This window comes from Pelophylax lessonae (genome assembly GCF_965119305.1).
Source record: "Pelophylax lessonae genome assembly, chromosome: 2".
Lineage (NCBI taxonomy): Eukaryota > Metazoa > Chordata > Amphibia > Anura > Ranidae > Pelophylax > Pelophylax lessonae.
Window position 1 is genome coordinate 177,562,847 of NC_138769.1, and position 15,343 is coordinate 177,578,189.

The following is a 15,343-nucleotide window of genomic DNA, read 5'->3' on the forward strand; positions in this document are numbered from 1 at the left end:
AACTTCTAGACTGGGCGATAGGCCGGATAATCTAGATCCAGTGGTCCCCTCAGTCTGGCAAGTGAGCGTGCGCAGACCTCAGCTCCGGGGAAGAGGGAATGGCCTATGAGTTAAACACCTCGCAAGGTCACATATGACCAGGTCTCGGCCTGAGTCGCAGCGTTCCTCCTTGCCAACCTCCCCCCATTTCATTTTCGAGGAGGTTCTGTCTGGAGAAGTGCCTGCCTGGTTCCTGGTATGGTGAGTGTCCCCCTCTCCCCCTGTAGGGTTTTGTTGTGGATGTGGGCCCCTCCTTGCGACTGTTGGACCCCTGTGTTCCGCTCCTGCCCATCAGGCTCCCCCCTTTATCCGTCCCCCCATACTACCCCCCTCCATTTATGCTGAGGCTGTGTGGGTGGTCTGGTCCACCTCCTAAAGTGGGGGAAGGGTGATATACTGGCGATGGGGGGGGGCGCTGCCAGCAACCAGAGGATCAGGTGTGCGGGGGGGTGTTTTACCTGGTGGAGACTCCTGCCAGGGCCTCTTATCCTGCCTGGGCCTCTTCTTGATCCCTCATGGTAGCCTCACGGTGCCGCCATTTTGCGGTAGCCTGTGTGCTGTATGCACGGCGACCGTGTGCATTGTTCAGCTGCCATTTTGCGGTGGTTTGCCATTAAAAATAGCTGCAGCCATGACAGTGGATCCCTGTGGGCGTCGATTTTGGCGGTGGGAGCCCTTCCTCATCCCCTGGTGCTGACTCCTGGATCTTTTTAATTCATGATCGCTGTGCATGGTGTGCAGATTATCCTGGTGGCTGCAGGTGCCCGTTTTCTGCTGTGTGGTGAGTCTGGTGGGGTCTCTCTCTCTCTCTGCTACGTGGGTCTCCCTGCTGGGTCTGGGACCACGTGCCCAGAATTCTCAGATAGAGGATGATTCCTTCTGCAACAGTGCAGGAAAAGTTGCTGGTGGAAGCACTGATTGCATCTGTGCGTGAAACCTTGAAGATGAGATGCAGCTGCGACAGAGGCGCAGGCTCCCTTTGGCACTCAAAAGCCATCCAGAGTGGCAAAGGGGTTTCCTTTCCCCGCCTATTTTGACAGAATTGTCACTGTAAAGTGGGAACGACCAAAGTGTCCCCTTGGGGTTCCTAAGCGCTTTACTAGGGATACCTCTAGGAGTAGTCCCTTGTTAAGAAGTGGACTTTTCCACCGGTGGACCCTCCGGTTTCCAGATTGAACAAGAGCATTATCAGTTTGTGGAGTTACCCTTTGGACTCGCCTCTGCTCCTTGGATCTTCAGAGGTTTTAGCCCCGGTGCTAGCATTTTTACGCAAACGGGGAATCGCGATACTTGGCCCTTTAAACGACCTACTTCTATTAGTGGAATCTCCTACTGCTCTGGTGGAAAACCTGGATATTCCAATATGAACTCTGAGTGAGTTTGGCGGGATTCAAAATTTTCAGAAGTCTGCTCTGGTTCTGTCCACAAAGCTGGACTGTCTGGGTCTGACTCTGGACTCGGCCTTAGCCAGAGTGCTCCTTCCTCTGGACAAGCTCCAGAAACTGCAGGCTGCAACTTGTCTCCTTTCCAGCAGATGATTATCCCTCCGGACTTGCATGCAGATGCTGGGCCTGATGGTATCTACCTTCGAGGGGGTTCCGTTTTGCTCAGTTTCATACGAGGTTCCTGCAAAGGGAGATTCTGGCCAAATAGGACAAAACTACGCAGTCTGCGGACAAGCGGATCCGGCTGAGCCAATGAACGAAAGAGTCTCTGATACAGTGGCTTTGTTCTCCGGCGCTTCGGCTGGGCAAATCCATCCTTCCTTGTATTGGACAGTGGTCACTATGGATGCCAGCCTGTCTGGCTGGGGAGGTATCCTTGGCAAATATTCTGCTCGGGATCTGGACACTGGAAGAGTCTTGGAACTCTGAGCGCTCAGACTGTGCCTGGACCAATGGAGGGATCATCTTCAGGGATGTCCAGTGCGCAGTTAATCGGACAATGCCATGGCAGTGGCTTATGTCAATCACCAGGGGGCACAAGAAGTGTCCTGGCGGCTCTGGAAGTAGCCGGCATTTTAAGGTGGGCGGAATGGTTCGTTCCAGCCCTCTCCGCGGTACACATTCCTTGATTGAAAAACTGGCAGGCGAATTATCTCAGTCGGCAGGCACTAGACCAAGGGGAGTGGTCCCTTCATCTGGAGGTGTTTCATCAGTTGTGTGTCCGGTGGGGCATCCCCCACCGGACACACAGGTGTGGCTTCTCGGCTCAACAGGTGCAGAGGTTTATGGCTCTGTCACGGGATCCTCTGGCGGATGCCACGGACACGCTGGTGGCATTGTGGGGTCAGTATCGTCTGAATTAGGCCTTCCCTCAGCTGCAGCTTCTGCCAAAGAGTTCTACACAGGATTGAGGCAGAAGGGATTCCGGTCATCTTAGTGGCTCTGGGCTGGCCTTGCCAGGCTTGGTACGCCGATCTGGTTTGGCTGGTCACCGACGTTCATTGGAAGCTTCCCCTCAGGGAGGATCTGCTGTCCCAAGCCCAATCTTCCATCCTGCTTTACAGTCGCTGGCTTTCACGGCTTTGCTGTTGAAGTCGTACATTGAGTCTCTTGAGGTTTATCCTTGCTCTTTCTCGGTGGTTGGGATCTTGACCTTCCTTCAATGGGGGGTTGAGCAGAAACTGGCCCTTAGTACTATCAAGGGTCAGGTGTCGGCCTTAGCAGTCTTCTTTTAATGGCCCTTAGCCACATACTCCCTGGTACGTACCTTTCTTCAAGGAGTTAGGCACTTGGTCCTTCCAGTGCGGTCTCCGTTGCTGCCTTGGGACCTAAATTTGGTGCTCAGTCCTCCAGAAGCCTCCTTTTGAGAATCTTCGGGAGATTCCCCTGCTTACGCTGTCAGAAATGGCAGGGTTATCTTGTCCATCTTACTTTGTGGTTCACAGAGATAAGGTGGTTCTTCGCCCCTGTCCATTGTTCCTTCCAAAGGTTGTCTCTGATTTTCATTTGAATAACAACCTTGTGTTGCCTTCCCTGTGTCCCAAGCCAAAACATCTGAAGGAAGTTGCCTTGCATGCCTTGGATGTGGTAGGGGCAGTTAGGGTGTACCTGGTAGCTATGGAGTCAGACTCACTATTTGTGCTTATGGATGGGCCTTGAAAAGGGTTGTCCACTTCCTCTGCGACCATTTCCCGATGGATCAGACAGATGGTGATCCAGGCCTATTCCATCAGGGGTCAGGTTCCTCTTTTCCATGTCAAGAGGCACTGTACACGGGTGCTTAGTGCCTTCTGGGCCTTCTGTCATCAGGCGTCAGTGACGCAGGTTTCCAAGGCGGCCACCTGGTCGTCGGTGCATACTTTCACAAAGTTTTATAAAGTGGATGTGTTGGCATCTGCAGATGCTTACCTTGGCTGCAAGGTTTTGCAGGCTGCTTTTTGGAGTATCTGGTCCTCTTTGAGGTTGAATTTTTTTTTTCAGGTTAGCTCCTGTTTACCTGGTTGGCTATGGTTAGCTTTGGGAATTTCCTATAACTGTTCCCACCCCTCATGCTTAACACTGCTTTGGGATGTCCAAATGGTTATAAAGGGAAATTAATTTTACAGTAATAGAAAAATCCACTTTATCGTTCATTGACAGGCACAGCTTCATATCTTCTTGGCCATTGGGTTATGCTGCTCCCTACAGGAGTAGGACACTAGGCAGGGAAAAGCTTTACCACGCCTTTGGGGCTGTCCCGGCAGGCATAACCTCACACACTCTGCTACAGCCCTCAGTTTGTTTTGGTCTGGTTTAGGAGTAGGACCTAGTTCCTTGCTCGGACTTCAGTCTTAGCTGTTAATTTTTGGGAACCTTTTTTTGGAATTAATATTCTAGTAGAGTTTCTGGAGAACTCCATGCAACAGCTGGCTGGGTTTCGGACCTGAATATTCTGAATCCTTAAGGTCTCCCAGCCTGGCCAGGGAGCTAATGGGGGGGGGGGGTGGATATGGATATACGGCGCCCATTTTTCTGGTGGGTTCTCCTCCTGGGGACCATCTGATGCCTTTGCCTTTTTCTGCAGCCCCCCCCCCCCTCCTGGAGATCACATGGCGCGCCGTGGGCCACCATTTTGCTGCAGATTTTGAATGTTAGAATCTCTTCATTGTAATGCATGGGCAGCCATTTTCTTAAATCTCATTATAGGAATGCATGGGGCGGCCATTTTCTTGTAGTCCATGCTGCTGGACAGCAAAGGCAGACACTAGATACTGTAGGCATGACTTTTTTGCGACTTTTTTAAAGTGACACTGCATCTTTTTAATTTCAGTGTAAATGAAGTCCCAGGACAAAATTTCAACTACAGACCCCCTCAGTGTGGCTGCGGCACCCTCTGGGTCACAGCCCGTTGGCTTTTACAGCAGTTTAGGAAAGCCTGGTGTCAAAAGTGGATTTAGTGTTACTTTTTAACACTAGCCGTAAACACCCTTTGCCTTCGCCTCCCTCTGCTGTATTCTCAGATACTGAGGCAGATATGGCCACCACAGATGCATCGCAACCTGGTGGCTCTGTGTCATCACATTCTGATGGCGAAGAGGACATGTCCTGGTCAGCCGCTGTGCGGGAAAACACATTGGTGGAAGCACTTTAGTGTTTCGGCCCAAGAAACTTTAAAAATGGCGGATGAGTCTACAGTGTCAGGAAAGGAGGTGTCTTTTGGCATCTCCAAAATCGGGCAAGGTGTTCCCCTGCGCCAAACTTTTTGACAATATTGTCAATGAACAGTGGGGGCGCATCAAGCACAAACGTTTTAAACGCCGTTATCCCTTCGCGGATAAGGTGTCCTCTCGGTGGACCGTGCTGCCAAAGGTGGATCATTCAGTTTCCAGATTAAGTCTACTGTGGTCCATGTGGAAGAATCCCCTTTTCGGACACCGTTGATAGACGGATTGCGTTCCTGTCCCACCATTTACATGAGACAGATTTAATCTCTGTCCCGCCATTTACATGTTTTAACGAGCTCAATATTGAAACCAATTTTTGTGGCCACCCTGGTTTTGCAGACCATCACTGAATGGGTGAAGTTACTTAAAGGTGTCTTGGAAAATGAACAGCTCTCCCCGGTGCTGATTGAGCTCATGAATTAAATGGCTTAAGGCCTGCTGTATATATGTGATGCGGCTACCCTGGTGGCCAGAGTGTCTGCTGTGGGGATTGGTATTAGATGCAAATCTGGATCTACAGACAAATCCTCGTCTGCATGAAGGGACGCCCTCACCCGATTCTGGGGTGGGGGGACGTCTTTGCTTCTTTTCAGAACCGTAGACTTCCTTGTTTTAGGACAAGTGGGTTCATGAACTGATCCGACCAGGGTACAAGATCGAATTCCGGTCTCGACCGTTCGGGCAGCTTCTTCCTGTCCAATCTGCACAGATCTCCCGAGAGGTGGTACAAGATCTGTCGCAAAGGGTTAATGTGACGGTTTCCCTCTCGGGAAAGTTTTCAGGGGCTTTATTCAAACCTATTTACTGTGCCCAGGAAGGAAGGCAAAGTGTGTTGAATCCTGGACCTCAAGGCTTTAAACCGCTTTGTGCGGGTACAGAGGTTTCAAATGGAGTCCATTCGCACAGTAGTGACGTCCCTACACCACCAAGAGACTTTTTTTTCTCCATAGATATCAAGGACGCATATCGACACATCCCTATCTACCCTGGACACCAGCGTTTTCTCCGATTCGCTTTAGGCGGTTCCTTTTGCTCAGTTCCACACGAGACCCTTACAGAGGGAGATTCTCGTAAAGCGGAACAAGGATCCAAAACCCTTGGACAGTTTGATTCAGTTGAGTCGCAACACAAAATCTGCTCTTCTATGGTGGCTTAATTCATCAGCACTACACCAGGGCAAGTTCGTCCTTCTGTTGTTTTGGAAGGTGGTTACTATGGACACCAGCCTGTGAGGCTGGAGAGGCTATGCTCCCAGGGATCCTGGATGGTGGAACGCACTGGTGGCTCCTGGGGTCAGTATCAGCTGATCTATGCCTTCCCTCCACTGACACTCCTGCTGAAGCTTCTGCACAGAATAGAGGTGGAAGGGATTCCCGTAATTCTGGGGGCCCCAGACTGGCCTCACCGGTCTTGGTATGCAGTACTGGTTAGATTGGTTTCTGATGCTTCTTTGAGATTTCCTCTCCGGGAAGATCCTTCTGTCTCCAGGGCCGATCTTCCATCCTGCTTTACAGTCACTGGCTTTAATGGCGTGGCCGTTGAAAGCCAGGTATTGAGGTCTTTCTGACTTTTATGCCTACACTATTGAAGGCCAGGAAGTCTACTTCCAGGAAGATCTATTATCGTACGTGGAAATCGAACATTTCATGGTGTGAATCGCTGAAAGTGCACTTTCGCTTGTTTTCGGTAGCTAGGGTTTTTAACTTTCTTCAAAAAGGTGTTGAACAGCGTTTGGCTTTGGTCACTATCAAAGGCTAAGTGTCGGCTTTGGCTCTGTTTTTTCAACGTCCTTTAGCTACGCATGCCTTGATTCGCACTTTTATTCTGGGGGTGTGTCATATGGCACCCCCGAAGCGATCCCCTTTGCCTTCGTGGGATCTTAATTTGGTATTCTCTGTTCTTCAAAAATCTCCTTTTGAGAACATTAGGGAGATTCCCCTGCTTATCTCAGAAGGTTGCCTTTTTGGTGACTATCACTTCTGCCCACAGGGTGTCTGAATTGGTGGCCTTGTCTTGCCGCTCACCTTATCTGGTGGTCCACAGAGCTAAAGTGCTACTTCGACCTAATCAGTCTTTTCTTCCGAAGGTGGTTTCTGATTTCCATTTGAATGAAGACATTGTGCTGCTACCACTCTGTCCTAAACCCAAGCATCCCAAGGAAATTGCTTTGCATCCTTTGGATGTGGTTCTGGCAATCTTAGTTTACCTGGTGGCCACTGAATCCTTCAGGAAATCGGATTCTCTTGGTCCTTACCAAAGGACCTCGTAAAGGAATGGCTGCGTCTGCTGCAACTATATCCAGATGGATCAGGCAGACGGTAGTTCAGGCTTATTCACTAAAGTCAGGTTCCTCCTTTCCTGATGAAGGCACATTCTACTAGAGCGCTGAGTGCCTCTGTTTCGCTTTTCGTCTCTGGGCATCAGTGATGCAAGTTTGCAAGACGGCAACTTGGTCGTCGGTGCACACATTCACAAAATTCTACAAGGTAGATGCATTGGCATCTTCGGATGCCACTTTTGGCCACAAGGTTTTGCAGGTTGCTGTCTAAAGAGTAATTTTTTTTCTCTTGGAGGGTGTGTTTTTTCTAGGTGAGCTCCAGTTGTTCATGGTTGAGCTCCTTGTTACCTGGTTGGCCTATGTCTAGCCTTGGGAAATTGCATTCTTCTTTGCTTTTTTTTTCCCACCCCTCATGCTAATACTGCTTTGGGACATCCCAATGGTCAATTCGATATGAAACTGTGTCTGTCAATGAACATTTTCTCTGAAGTTCATTGACAGCAGCAGCACCCGCCCCTCTAATTTTGAGTGGAATGGGGTTGTTGTCTTCTAAACACTGCTTGCAATGAAACGGAGGGCTGTAGCAGAGTGTGCTGGGTTATGCCTGCAGGGACAGCTCCAAAGGCATTGTAAAGCTTTTTTTCTGCCTAGTGTCCTACTCCTGTAGGGGGCAGCATAACCCAATGGTCAAGATGATATGAAGCTGTGTCTGTCAATGAACTTCAGAGCAAAGGATTTTGCGGTAAGATAAAAATCCAGTTTTTTCACTGTCTGGCTGGTCTCCAGCTGGCGGCCATGTTTGTGTAGCTTGATGATGTCGCCGGGCCATTTTCCCTTATTCCGGGAGACACCGGAGACGACCGAAGCCTTGTGGGGATGCCGAAGCTCCTCTTCCTCCTCAGTTTCCGCTTTCTGTGCCCAGGACATATGAAAAGGGATGAATGGCGTTCATGGTGATGCTGGGTCCAAATTCTCGGTGCACCTCGGTAGGGTGAATCCTTGGGAGTCCCTGTTATTATTTCAGGTTATATAGCGCTGTCAATTTTACACAGCGCTTTACATATACATTACACATTCACCTCAGTCCCTGCCCTCAAGGAGCGTACAATCTAAGGTACCTAACTCACATTCATACATACATAGTAGGGCCAATTTTTATACAGGATCCAATTAACCTACCAGCATGTCTTTGGAGTGTGGGAGGAAACCGGAGTACCCGGAGGAAACCCACGCAGGCAGGTAGTGTCGTGGTTGGGATTCGATCCGGCGACACTCTTGCTGCTAGGTGAAAGTGCTAAGCACTACACCACTGTGCCGCCAATTTCTCTCTGCTGTTAGGTAAAGGATTGTTTAGTGCCAAAAGATTGTTTTTGTACTGCAAGGCTTCCTTTCCTTATGAAGCCTCGGGTCACATCTTCTCCACTGACCCCCTCATTGAGGTGGCAGGTCCCTCGGACCCCCAGCTGAAGGTGGTCCTGCAGTCCTTAGTGTGCCGGGTGAAAGGGGCGTGTGGGCAAAGGCCCAGGAGGAAGCGTCCCCCTGCCTTTCCCTGCTCAGTCTATGTCATCTAATTCTGAGCCTGATGCTGCCATAGATGTGGCCCTTCCAGGGGGGCTTAATATCACACTCCCAGATCCACCCGATAGTGAAGATGATTCCTCCATGGTCGCAGCAGCGAATTAAAAAGTTCTGGTAGACACTTACTGCAGTGTGTGAGACTTTAAAAATGGAGGATGCCGCTGATGTAGCCACGGATGTGGCTGTGTCATTTAATATGCATATGTCACCTCACACTTCAAACGTGTTTCCTTGTGTGCCTTATTTTGACAGGTTTTCCTCTAAGAAATGGGAACAACCAAAATTACCCTTTGTGGTCCCAAACGTTTTGCTGTAAGTTACCCTTTTGAGGAGTCCCTTTAAAAAAAAAAATAGTGGACTAGTTCACCCATGGTGGACCCTCCTGTTTTCAGATTGAATAAAGCAACCATGGTCCCAGTAGAGGAATCCCTGTCCTTTAACCACTTCCATCCAGAGCAGTTACACCCTCCTCCTGCCCAAACCAATTTTCAGCTTTCGGCGCTCTCACACTTTGAATGATAATTACTCAGTCATACAAGGCTGTACCCAATCAAATTTTTTCTTTTTTCACACAAATAGAGCTTTCTTTTGGTGGTATTTAATCACCACTGTTTTTTTTTTTATTTTTTGCGATATAAGTGAAAAAACAGCGAAAATTTTGAAAAAAACACATTTTGTTTTAGTTTCTATTATAAAATTTAGCAAATAAGTAAATTTTTTTTCATAAATTTTAGCCAAAATGTATACTTCTACATTTCTTTGGTAAAAATAACCCAAATTAGTGTATATTATTTAGTCTGTGTGAAAGTTATAGAGTCTACAAGCTATGGTGCTAATCATTGAAAATTGATCACACCTGATGTACCGACGGCCTATCATTTCTTGAGGCCCTGAAATATCATTTCTTGATGCCCTGAAATGTGAGGACAGTACAAATACCCCCCAAATGACCCCTTTTTGTAAAGAAGACATTCCAGGGTATTTAGTAAGAGGCATGTTGAGTTTTTTGAAGTTGTAATTTTTTCCCGCAATTCTTGGGAAAATGAAGAAATTATTTTTCATTTTTTACACAAAATTGTCATAAGTTATTTCTCACACACAGTATATGCATACTTGCAATTACACCCCAAAATACATTCTGCTACTCCTCCTGAGTATGGCAATAAAACATGTGTGAGACTTTTACACAGCCTGTCCACATACAGAGGCCCAACGTTCAAGGAGCACCGTCGGGTGTTCTAGGAGCATAAATTACGCACATAATTTCATTACCTATCACACTTTTGAAGGCACTGGAGCACCAGGACAATGGAATTACCCACAAAATTACCCCATTTTGGAAAGCAAACACCCCAACATATATTCTATAAGGCATAATGAGTTTTTTGAACAAGTCATTTTTTTCCCACACGTTTTTGGAAAATGTGGAAAGAAAATGAAAACGCATTTTTTTTTTTTTTTTTTTACACAAAGTTGTCAATTTATAAGATATCGCTAACACATAGCATGTACATAGCAAAAATGACACCCAAAAATACATTCTGCTATTCCTCCTGAGTATGGCGATACCACATATGTGGGACTTTGTCACAGCATAACCACATACCGAGGCCCAACATGCAAGGAGCACCGTCAGGTGTTCTAGGAGCATAAATTACACATATAATTTCATAACAACCTATCACACTTTTTTAAAGGCCCTGGAACCCCACGACAATGGAAACCCCCACAAAATGACCCCTGTCATCGGAGTACCCGAGTACCTGTCATCGCCGAGTACCCGAGTACCTGTCGTCGCCGAGTACCCGAGTACCTGTCATCGCCGAGTACCCGAGTACCTGTCATCGCCGAGTACCCGAGTACCTGTCGACAGGTACTTTGATGGGCTGGTGACAGGTTCTCTTTATGGGGGGGGCAATCAGTGTGTTTTGGGGTGCACTGTATTCGGGAACTAGCTGTTACCACAATCTCCTCACACAGGATCAGGTGGACAGATGACTGCTAGTTAGTGTTCTCTGTTGACATTCTGTGACTGGCTGTGATTGACAGCCGGTCACTTGGTAAAAAGCCAGTTTCATTGGCCCTTTACCTAGATCAGGGATGGGCTCTGTCCAAGGGACGAGCATCGTCCTCGATCGCCCCCGGGGCGCGCATTGCAGAGAGAACGAATGGCTCGTGCTGGAGGCGCTCATGTGATCGGCTGTGATTGACACAGCCGATCACGTGGTAAACAGCCAATTTTACCACGGGGATGTCCGAGGGACGAGCCTCATCCCTGATCGCCACGCTGTGCGCCCCCAGGGGCGCGCAGTAGCGGCGAGACTGGGCTGCTGTCATATGACGTTGGCCCGGATCAACAAAAGCTTCCTGCCGCCATCATTTTACAATGACGCGGTATGGAAGTGGTTAAGGACCTGGCTGACAAAGCAGAGGCTGGGGCATGCAGCATGTTTACACATGGGTGGTTTGACATTGCAGCCAGTCTTTGCCTCACCCCAGGTGTCTTAGACCCTAACTGAATGGGCCAAGCTTTTGCGCCAGGGCCTGGGGGGGGGGGGGTGAGCAGGTCACCGCTACTTTTGTTGATTTAGTGGACCAGTTTGTCCATGGGCTGCAGTTTATATGTGCTGCAGCTTTTGATACAGCTCCTGTGCTGTCCAAACTTTGTTTCAGCGGTGGAGATTAGGCGCGTGCTGTGGCTTGAGAATTGGTCCGCAGACCAAGTCTCAAAAAAAGCTCTCATTGATCTGCCCTTTCAAGGCGATCACCTGTTTGGGGCTACCCTGGTTGACATAATTAAGGGTATCTGGATTGGGGGGGTTTGAGAAATGATACCTTTCTGCAACAGTCAAGGAAAGGGACGGAGCCTCGCTGCAGACTAGGGCCCTCCTCCTCAGCCCATAGAAAATTTTGTGTTTCTGGGATGGAGAATAAGGGAAATTGATCTTTTAACTCTTCCCCAGTAGGTTACAAGCATACAAGCATCCTTGTTCTGGTAAGCCTAGAGCAAGCTTCTCTGAACCCGCAGACAAGACCCCTTCAGCATGAAGGTCTGCCCTCACCCATTGTTGAGAGGTCATCTATGCTGGTTTCTCGCTTCATGGACCTCCTTTGTGAGCGTCAAGAGGATTCACAAAATGATTCTTTTGGGGATACCCACAAAGGGGGTGGGGGCAAAGCTTGCCCATTTCAGGTTTTTTAAGTCCTTAGTCTCCTTGTTCGGATTTATTTCTGCAAGGGTTCCTGCAAGGGTTCAGGTGATGTCCGAACTACCTATGGTCCCACCTATCCCTGTCCAGGAAATTGATTTACCTAGGTCGGATTCGAATTCTGACTAGTGTGGTCCTTCCTCTGGACAAACTTCACGAACCACAGGCCGTGATTCACTGTCTGCTGTCCCACAGATAGCTCTCTCTCTCATTTTGCATACAGGTTCTGAGTCTAGTGGTATCCATCTTCAAGACAGTTCTGTTTGCACAGTCCTACATGCAGTTTCATTAGCACACTCGACTCCACAGGAGGATACTGAGGTTCGTGGCAAGATCTTGGGTTCCTCTGGCAGACGACTCAGGCGTCCGAGGGCCATGGTAAGGCCAGTATCATCCTTGCTTCAGGCTTCTTCTACAATTTCTGTGAGGAATTAAGGGCGAGGATCTTCCAACCAGTCTGGTGGCCATAAACGTCCCTTGGGGCTTCCTCTCAGAGAAGACCAGTTGTCCTAAGGACTGATCTACCATCCTGCTTTACATTTGCTGATTTTAATGACTTAGCTATTGAAAGTCAGGTACTAAAGTATAGAAGTCTGTCTGGATCAGTGATCCGTACTATGGTGATAGCGAGAAAGTCGTCTTCCAGCCAGATTTAACATCGTACGTGGAAAGCGTACATTTCTTGGTGTGAGTCGATTGGCGCTCCTCCCTGATCCTTTTCTGTGGATCAGATCTTAACCTTTCTTCAACAGGGCGTTGATCAGAAGTTGGCCTTGAGTACCATCAAGGGCAAGGTGTCTGCCCTGGCAATCTTCTTTCAGTGACCCCTAGCCACGCACTTTGCTTTGCATACCTTTGATGTGGTTCGTGTGATTCTGGTGCTACTGAGTCCTTTCGCAGGTCAGACTAGGTTTTTGGTGGTTATGGACGGACCAAGAAAAGGGCTGGCTGCTTCTTCGGCTTCCTTCTCCAGATGGATCAGACAGACGGTGACTCAAGCCTATTCCATTAAAGGTCAGGTTCCAACTTTCCCTGTGATGGCATATTCTACTTGGGTGCTGAGTGCTTCTTGGGCCTTCTGTCATTAGGGATCAATATCTCAAGTTTGCAAGGCGGTCACTTGGTCGTCAGTGCATACCTTAACAAAATTCTATAAGGCAGATTTTCTGGCATCTGCGGATGCTTCTTTTGGCCGCAAAGTTTTGCAGGCTGCTGTTTTAAGAGGGGCTGTTCCCTCTTAAGGGGTATTTTTTCTTTAAACTTTTTTTTTTTTTTTTTTTACCAGATGGTGCTCCTGTGTCCTGGTAAAGGTCCCTTATGTTTAGCCTTGGGTTATTTTCCCCACCCCTCATTTTCCTTTTGGCACTGCTTTTGGACGTTCCCAGTAGTTATGATTTAAGGAGTGCTGTGTCCATTGATGAACAAAACCGAAAATGGGATTTTTGGGCTTACCGTAAAATCCATTTCTCTGAGTTTGACGGACACAGCATTCACCCCTCTATGGAGTTTGGGTACTTCTAATATTGCTTGCTACTAAACGGATTACCTAGAGCAGAGGGGTTATATACCAAGCTGAGGATGGCCCATGGGCTTAGCCAGTTTTTTTTTTTCTGCCTGGTCCTACTCCTGGAGGAGGCAATATAACCCAGTAGTTATGATTTATGTTTGTCAAACTCAGAGAAATAGATTTTACAGGAAGTACAAAAATCCAATTTTTTGCGATACAGCACTGCGTTACTTTAAGTGACAATTGTATGGTCGTGCAATGCTGTACCCACAAAAAAAAAAAAATGGATGTCCCTTTTTTCCCCCCACAAATAGCTTTCTTTTGGTGGTATTCACCTCTGCGGTTTTTAGTTTTTTGTGCTATAAATAAAAAAGAGCGACAATTCTGAATAAAACTATCTTTTACTTTCTGCTATAAAACCTTGCCAATAAAACAAAATTTAAAAAGTCAAGTTAATGCCAATATGTATTCTGCCACATGATTTTTGGTAAAAAAGAAATCCTAAAAAGTGTATCTTGATTGGTTTGCGCATAAGTTGTCACGTCATCAAATTAGGAGATACTTTGTCATTTAAATTGTATTTATTTTTTTTTACTAGTATTGGTGGCGATCAGCTATTGTAAGCGGGACTACGGCATTGCAGTGGACAGATCGGACCTCTAACTGACATTTTTGACACTTTTGAGGGGACCAGTGACATTTATTACATTAACAGTGCATATTTTTAGCACTGATTACTGTAGTAATGACACTGGCAGGTAAGGGGTTAACACCAGGGGTAATGAAAGGTTTAAGTGTGCTCCTATGGAGTGCTTTCTAACTGTATGGGGGATCGACTCACTGGGTGAACAGAGACCTTTGTTCCTAAATAGGAGGAACACACAATCCCTGTGTTCATCTCTGACAAAACTGCGGTTGGCCTTGTTTACATAGGCAGACAACTGTTTTGTCTCCATGGGGAGCGATCGCTTGTGACCTGCGGACATCGCGTCTGCAGGACCCGCTGATTGGCTTACACTCTGGCCAATTGGCACGTGGGCGCGCCTCAGGCCCGCCCGCATCCACTGTCTATTACACAAAGTGACATACAGGAATGTCATTTTACGTAATAGAACCGACCTGCCGCAGTAAAACTACAGCGACTGCTCGGCCAGTATTTAGAGGCGGAGTTTACCTTTAGGAGCATGTTGCATGTTACACCCATATTTAGGGTGTAACATGCTCCTGCAAACCCTCCTCCCGGCACCAGTGTTCCGCACTCTGTGACAGCAAGCAGGAAATCATCTCCCCGCATCCAGTGTTGAACACGGCTGTGTGGGGCGCCGCTCACACAGCCGCAGCATATATTTACAGTTTCTTGTGACGGAATGAACTACAAGTATTGTCAGCTACAGTGGCAAAAAACTTGTAGTTCTTAATGAACTGCGAGGATGCTGGCGAGCGCCCTCGTAGAGTTCATTGATTCTTCCTGCAGTTCAGTAACTCTCTGCCCCATACAGGAGGTTTAGGCAGACAGGTTACTTCAAGTCTACAGTATCCTGGCATTGTACCCATAATGTGCAATGATGATGATAAATAATAATAAATGCACATTTTCTTTTATCTGCGAAAAATATGTGCATGCATGGTTTTTTTTTTTTTTTTTTATGAAAGCTAATCCTTTAAACATGAATTGAATAATGTTTTGACTTGTTTGTCTAGTTCCACTTTAACAAAATAACATTGTCAGCTAGGTCTTTGAGGTTTGGATTTTGTAGCAGCCTTTTACCTTTAGTTTACATATGTATATGGTATAACCTCTTATATTAAGGTTCATACCAATGTGGTGAATGACCATTTCTCTAACGTTATCTGTTTGTACTTCTAGATTTTGCTGCATACCAAGGAGATGGTTCAGAAGGTAAGTGCATTGCCTGCTATGTGTAGCTTTGTTTCCTTTGCCTGCCTTTTTTCTTTTTAATCTGCTGACAAAAACAAACACAGAAAACAAAAAAGGCCGCACCTGGCGAAGTTGTTGTGCATTACAAAACTGTAACCCAAACAAGCCGGAAAGCAGTTCTCTTCCGATGCCTATTTACCAATGT

At 47.4% G+C, this 15,343-nt stretch overlaps 1 protein-coding gene across 1 annotated transcript in view; it reads left to right on the forward strand.

The window, feature by feature from the left end:
- The window catches only part of POLA1 (DNA polymerase alpha 1, catalytic subunit), a 1,022,539-nt gene that overhangs the window by 458,371 nt on the left and 548,825 nt on the right, over positions 1 to 15,343 (forward strand). Inside the window, exon 27 of the mRNA XM_082247055.1 lies at positions 15,127 to 15,159. Within this exon, the coding sequence (XP_082103181.1) occupies positions 15,127 to 15,159 (33 nt within the window). The remainder of the gene's footprint in view (positions 1 to 15,126; positions 15,160 to 15,343) is intronic.